General features: G+C 35.9%; 1 protein-coding gene across 1 annotated transcript; it reads left to right on the top strand.

Moving 5' to 3' along the window:
* Positions 1-407: 407 nt before the first annotated feature.
* On the top strand, positions 408-6,522 carry mrps16 (mitochondrial ribosomal protein S16). The gene is given in 4 exon segments (XM_056467792.1): positions 408-572; positions 1,057-1,082; positions 3,637-3,901; positions 6,148-6,522. Coding segments are annotated over 3 exon segments (393 nt in total). The 5' UTR covers positions 408-572; positions 1,057-1,069; the 3' UTR covers positions 6,263-6,522.
* The last annotated feature ends 832 nt before the right edge of the window (positions 6,523-7,354 follow it).

The following is a 7,354-nucleotide window of genomic DNA, read 5'->3' as shown; positions in this document are numbered from 1 at the left end:
GCTTGCCCTGCATCCCAGCACTGTGAGGCATCTGTCTTTTCACTGTTTATTCATTTCTTCACTTGCTTAACTGCCTTGTATGCTTAATTATAGTAGCATTTACAAAACATTGATTTGCTAAAAGTAAAAAATGTAATGTCATCATAAACACTAGCTTAGAATCTCCATGCTAGTTTGATGTTTTAGTTGTTGATAACGTAGATAAATAAATAATGTGGCGTACGTCAGAATAAATGAACGACTTACTGTTGAGGTCTTTAAAACACAAAACAGATTTTCGTAGAACAAAACCGCCACCTAGTGACTGAAATTGAGGTATTACGTCTGTTGTTGACGCAGCGGAGGATACAAGAACGTACTGACGCAACGTGCTTAATATTCGTGAGCAAAGCCTTCACCATAGTAGTATCAACAATTGCGCTTCCGGTTCGGTGGGTGGACAAACATGTCGGCGCCCATGCGAATGTCATGTTGTTGACTTTCTTTATGTAATTTGTTTCGTTTGAGCGATTCTACAAAACATTATACTTGTATTTCCTAACAATTCTACATGCAGTTACCGAATTTATAAGGTATGTGTTTTTTTAAGTAGGTAAATGCGTTTTACCGCTGCTCCGTGCCTTCATCCCACATGAAAAATACTCCGTTATTGAAATTTTCATCCATACTATAGTAAAATGTTATTCCATACTGTAGTACAGTAGTTAAACTTTAGGCCAATATATTATTACAGTTTCTACAACTCTTTGTTAATGAATGCTACAGCATTAAGTGGTGTTAACTAGTGAACTGATACATTGAAATAAATAATGTAGTATAATTTAGTTTTTAGAAAATATAGAAAAACCACAACAGATTAATACACACACTTTACTACAGTATGGTTCAAAAACACTTGTATTTAAGTTGTTATAGTATTTTTAAATGTGGGATGTCATATTAAATACTATAAATATTACACTATAAATATGTGAAATCTAATTTAAAAAGCTTATCACATATGGTATTATATTAATTATTTTTTTTATTTACTAACACATTTTTTATTGTCAACAGAGAATCTGTCAAAATGGTCCATTTATGTAAGTATTCTTGATGCAATATGTCTCTATTTAAGTTGTTCAATAAAGCTCATTTTGCATGTTTCCTAAATCTTAAGTTAAGATAAGACTCATCTCATGTTTAGACCCAGGGTGTGAATTACATTGACGATTGGTGGGAGAGTATATCATATGTTCGGTAATATACCTCAGTGAACCAAATTCATATATTTAATTAAATTACATCTTATTTATTTAATCAAACTTGTTATTATGTTTTCAGTGTTTTGGGGGATATTGGGCCCTTTCAGAAAGGAGGTTAAGTGAAAACAGAGTATTTTAAACCCTGAAATGAGAGAAACTCTGGGTTTTCCATTTCAAAATGGTAGGTTTGTTAAACTCGAGAAAGCAGGGTAGGTCAAGCCTGTTTCTGAAAAAGAGGTATCTTAACTCATAGTCATTTACCGTGGTAATCTACTCTGTGAACCTAACCTGGTCAGGAGCAGGTTTATTCTCTAAACTCAGAGTTTCTGTCTGTCTCCTCCCTCTTTTTAAAGACAAAGCGGTATTTCTCGCCATAGCCTTACGTTTCCACCCACCTACTTTAATGCTCATTTTGGAGATGCGCATAAAAACAATTGATGGAAATGTCATGATGCACATAACTTTTAAAAAATACGCATAAAAAAACATGCGCATAACTGAGCAGGATAAACTTTTATTCGATAGAAGAGATGGGCCTAAACTGCGATGGGAACACTTTTACTGAACAAATTCCAGTATGTGCATTAAAAAAGGTTTGTTTTAAGATGATCAAATGATGATGAAAAATGTGTGTGAATGGACAAACCAGCAGGCTGAGCACACTGTAACACATCTGAAATGTTGTTTTGGTCATTCATTCTAAAACGCCTTAACCGTTCAGTATTGATGTTATTATATTATTAATGACCTCCAGAGCGTCTTGAGCATGTCAAGAGCGTCTGTTCTCCGTGTCTCATGGCTTCAAACGCCACCACACGTTCATTGTGTGTCAGCATTGTCTTCTGAGGTGCAAGTACATTTATTAAATAAAGAAAAGATTGATGCAGCTTCTTCTACCGCAGTAAATTCTGTTTTACTATTTGCCACCCGTTTAATCAGGAAGTGACGATTTTGTTCTCTTTAACTCGTTGCATGGAAACGCTGCTTTATTCGCATGTCTTTTATGCGTTATTCCAGTTTTGCACATAAATTTAATTAATATATTGGATGGAAAATAGTTATTGTCTACATTTCAGTCACACAAAGAACAAAGTCACGTACAAGAATGGCTTGTTCTTTTTAAAATCTTATTCACTGACCTTCAACAGAGACATGTACTGTAACTATTATGGGTTTATTACTTTTTCTAACAACTACTGTTCTGCTTGCATTCATAAATGTCATATCACCTCTATCACTTGATCAATAAAAAAGGCAGACACACACACAAGTGCACTTTTAAATCTATTAAAACGTGTATAAAAGTGGGAATGTGTATAAAAAAAAATAAACGTCACATAACATTACTTATTTAATTATACTTAATAAAAACAATACACTTAAAAATACTTTAAATGTAAAGTTACACATTAACTTGAGCAGTTGTTTTCCACGCTAACTGTCTCTGTTTCCCTGATGCAGTGGTGTTGCTTTTTAAAATATAGGGTCATATTTGCTATAACTTTGCATGAGCACATCAAGTTCATGGAGAAACAAATGCTGATCTCTTTTTTAAGATGTTGCCATGGTCACTCGTAATATCTGCGCTCCATTGATAATGCCTTTTTAGTTGTGGTGTGCGCGCTTAATCCTGAGTTGGTCCACTCAAAGTTGATTGACCCAACACAGATCCGCTATTCTGAAACCGAAAACTCTGAGTTTTAATCTCTCTGTAAATCAACTCAGAGTTCAAGTTTAAACTCAGAGTTGGTTGAACCTCCTTACTGAAACCGGCCCATTGAGTGGTTCTCAGTGACATTTGTGATAATAAATAAACAGTGAGAGGTTTGTTTTCCTGCACCTATTAATGGATGACTAAGACTGCACATATTTTGTTTATTTTACTGTTTAACTTCCATGTGCGAGCCAGTGTATAATAAAATGCACTGCATCTAGTTTTACAGACACCTACAAACGATTTTTTTTTAAGAAATATGTTTTGTGAACACCTACACTGTCTGACGGTTAGCCGGTTCCAAACGATGAATTAATATTTTTGGCGCAAGCATGCATTCACAATGGTACATGAACCATTATAGGGGTAGTCATAAGTATATTAAAGTTACCTATTTTAATTATTAATATTATTTAAGATACAGATGAGAGCAAACTATTTATTAACTATTAAAGAACCCCCCCCCCCCCACATATTGTTTGGATTTCCTTCAGGGGGGGATCAAGTGTTAATTAGGAGGGGGTCAGACCCCCCCCTAAACCCCCCTGTAAATCGCACTCTGGTATAGACCCCATATTCTAAATTGCATTAATTAAATAAGAGACTCAAAATGACTTAAAGCCTCATGCTTGTGACACTGCACATGTGAAAACTTGCATTATATCTTTGTCTCAACAGCATCTTTCCTGCTTAAGAAGTACCACGGTGGGCATGTGGTCATCAGGCTGGCTTTAGGAGGGGTCACTAACAGACCTTTCTACCGTATTGTAGCTGCTTATAATAAACGAGCGAGAGATGGCAAATACCTCGAGCAGGTGGGCTCATATGACCCACTCCCAAATGTACACAATGAAAAACTTGTCGCTTTCAATTATGAAAGAATCAAGCATTGGATTGCATGCGGGGCCCATACGACAAAACCAGTGGCCAAACTTCTGGGTGAGTGCCATTCCTAAGGTAGCAAAAAGGTTATGATTTTCTACGGTGGATATAGTAAATCAAATATCTTTTTAACCACATACCTTAAAGAAACGATTTCTGTCAATTGGCTAATTCTAGACTAGAGTCTAGACACTAGAGTTAAAAAGTTACCAATTTTAATTCCATTCAGCCAATCTCTGGGTCTGGCAGGACCACTTTTAGCTTAGCTTAGCATAAATCATTGAATCAGATTAAACCATTAGCATTTCACTTATAAGCAATAGGCTAATTTTACAATTTCACTAGAGTTAAACATTTACCAAATTTGATTCTATTCAGCCAATCTCTGGGTCTGGCAGGGCCATTTTTATCTTAGCTTAGCATAAATCACTGAATCTAATTAGACCATTAGGATCTCACATACAAAAGGCTAATTTTACAATGCCACTAGAGTTAAACAGTTATCAATTTTCATTCTATTTAGCCAATCACTGGGTCTGGAGGGACCACTTTTAGCTTAGCTTAGCATAAATCACTAAATCAGATTAGACCATTAGCATCTCACTTACAATAGGCTAATTTTACAATGCCACTAGAGTTAAACAGTTACCAGTTTTCATTCCATTTAGCCAATCACTGAGTCTGGCGGGGCCACTTTTATCTTAGCTTAACATAAATCACTGAATCCGATTAGACCATTAACATCTCACTAACAGGCAATAGGCTAATTTTACAGTCCGACTAGGAGTTAAACAGTTACCAATTTTAATTTTATTCAGCCAATCTCTGGGTCTGTCATTTCACTTACTGGCAATAGGCTAATTTTACAATGGCACTAGAGTTAAACAGTTAACCATTTTGACAGTATCCAAGCCAGTCTCTGGGTCTGACAGGACCACTTAGCATAAATCACTGAATCAGATTAGACCATTAGCATCTCGTTCAAAATTGACCAAAATTGTTTTGTTATTTTTTCCTATTAAAGCTTGACTCTTCTGTAGTTACATCGTATACGAAGACAGATGGAAAGTAAAAAGTTGCTCTTTTCTAGGGTGATATGGATAGGAACTATATTCTCATTCTAGCGTATTAATCAAGGAACTTTACTGTGGTACTATGGCTGCAGCAGGTGCGATGATATTACAGAGTGGTTGAAAATCAGCTAACTTTTATTAATATAGCCAACCAACCAACTTCAGTCATGTTGAAGGTTGGTCAGCCTAGAAATATCCACTTTTCATTTTCTGTTGGTCTTAGTACATGATTAACTACAGAAGAGTTTATATATAATAATTTATATTTGATTGTAATCCAATAATGTGCACCTTTTGTGAAGCTGCTTTCAAACAATTATTGTAAAAATCGCTATATAAATAATTGAATTGAAGAGTCAGGCTTTAAATAGGGAGTTATCAAAACTCTTTTTTTTTATTTATGAGCGAGATGCTAATGGTCATTATCCGATTCAATGATCTATGCTAAGCTAAGGGTGCACTCACACTATGCTATCCGAACCATGCATGGGCGCATTTCCCGGTTCGTTTGACAAGTGAGTGCTCCGATTCGGGCCCAGGCACAGTTCAGTTGGACGGCCCTGTCCCGGTTAGAAGAGCTGTGCCACAGCGCAGTTTGGTTGGGCTTTGGCGCGGTACGCTTATAGTGAGAATGCAAAGTGTGCCTGAGAGTGAAACTGAAGACACAACGTCATTTTTAAGGTACTGTTTTTATATGCATTTATTAATCATTCTTACTTTTCAATGAACACGAACTGTCCTAGTTTATTAAAAATACAAACCCCTCTCTGCACGTCATCTGCACTTTCAGCAAACCTCCTAATACCTGCAGCACAAGGACTTTTATGATAATTTATGAGCATCAGAAGTTGTGGATCTGTTCTGCAAAATATTTGACTGCATGTCACTGCATCCCAAAAGTCTAAAATAATATAACTAAAGTAATGTCCACTGTGCTGAGCGAGAGCGCTAGTCTTCTTGTTAAACTGAACAGTCGCATCATCGATGCCATAAGCGTGCTCAGGCTCCGAAGGCAAAATGCAGTGTGAGTGCAGAGCGTCGGGGGAGAGGGGATGAGCACACTTCGGCACAGTTCAATGCAACTGTACCTAGTGTGAGCACGCTCTAGAAGTACTCCCGCCAGACCCAGAGATCGGCTGGGAGTTGTAAAATAAGCCAATTTTTTTTTAAGTTAAGTTTTAAATATCTTTAAATAGCTTTAAGTATCACACTGATCCTTGTTTTCTCTGAGTAGGATTGGCTGATTTTTCCCTTTGCATCCGATGACAATAACTGAAGCAGAGCGGCGAAAGAAAGCAGCTTCAAGAGCAGAAGTTAAAACAGACAGTCAGGAGGAGGTGGAGCAGTGAACCCAAAAGAAGAACTGTTGATGCAAAATCAAGTGTTCATGATTTTTGTTGTTGTTGTTGCATCTCAGTAGTTATAATGTACATTGTATTTCTGTATTTTTTTCTAAACGAAGATGTCGTTTTTTTGACTATGAACATCAGCAAGTTAAACTTCAGACATGTAGACACTGCTTGATGAAAGTTTCTTTGTTAAATAATTCTATAGAACTCAAAAGGCAACTGAAAGTGAATTATGTAATCATTAAACCATTGCAAACTCACTTTATCCAGTCCTCGTTCATCACTGAAGACAAATGATCGACTAGCAAAAAGAAATTAATGAATGATTTAACCTGAGCAACTCGTACTGATATTCAAAACACACATTCTTCCTCGTTTCATCTCAGGTCAACTGATCAAAACCTATAAATGTTTGCACACAATTGCGAAACTCCTTCACAGCAAGCGATGTGCTGATGTATCTTAACTATACACCCATGTACTGGTATTAAATCATATTTAATATTTGTCAGAGAGCTTAAATTCTGAGGTAAGCTCATGAAATGCAAAGGTAATAAAAAGAGTTATGAGCCAAGCCAATGATTTATAGAGGACTGTGTGTCTTGTTTCGATCAATTCAGATTTTGCTTCGTGCTGTGATTGTTGCTAGTATATATTTTTAAAGATATTACAGTGACTTTAGATTGTTAAAAAAAAGTTCAAGCTATAAGATTGTAGATATAGTGAATCTGATTGCTGTTTGAAAAGATATGATTCAGTTTGAGTACAAAGCAATTTCTAATGTTTAATGAGGGTTGGGAAAGTTATGTATAGCTTGGTATAAATTTGCCATTGGTGTGTCCAATGGTGGTGTTTTATGGATGAGCTGTAAGCAGAGTAGCTGACGTAGAATTTATTATACAAACTGAATCAGATTGTTCTGTTTAGCAATTTACAACAAGAGTTATTTAAATAAAGTGCTTTAGCCAATATGACATGACCAAAAACTTGGGAGTTAAATAAAGAAGTAGCAGAAATTACTAAAATGAAAATTATGATAAATACAAATATGAAAAATAAACATTAAAAGGGATACTTCACCCAAATATGAAT

Source organism: Danio aesculapii, chromosome 11 (genome assembly GCF_903798145.1).
Source record: "Danio aesculapii chromosome 11, fDanAes4.1, whole genome shotgun sequence".
Taxonomy (NCBI): domain Eukaryota; kingdom Metazoa; phylum Chordata; class Actinopteri; order Cypriniformes; family Danionidae; genus Danio; species Danio aesculapii.
The sequence above is the reverse complement of the archived record's forward strand: the minus strand, read 5'-3'. Positions and strand labels throughout refer to the sequence as shown.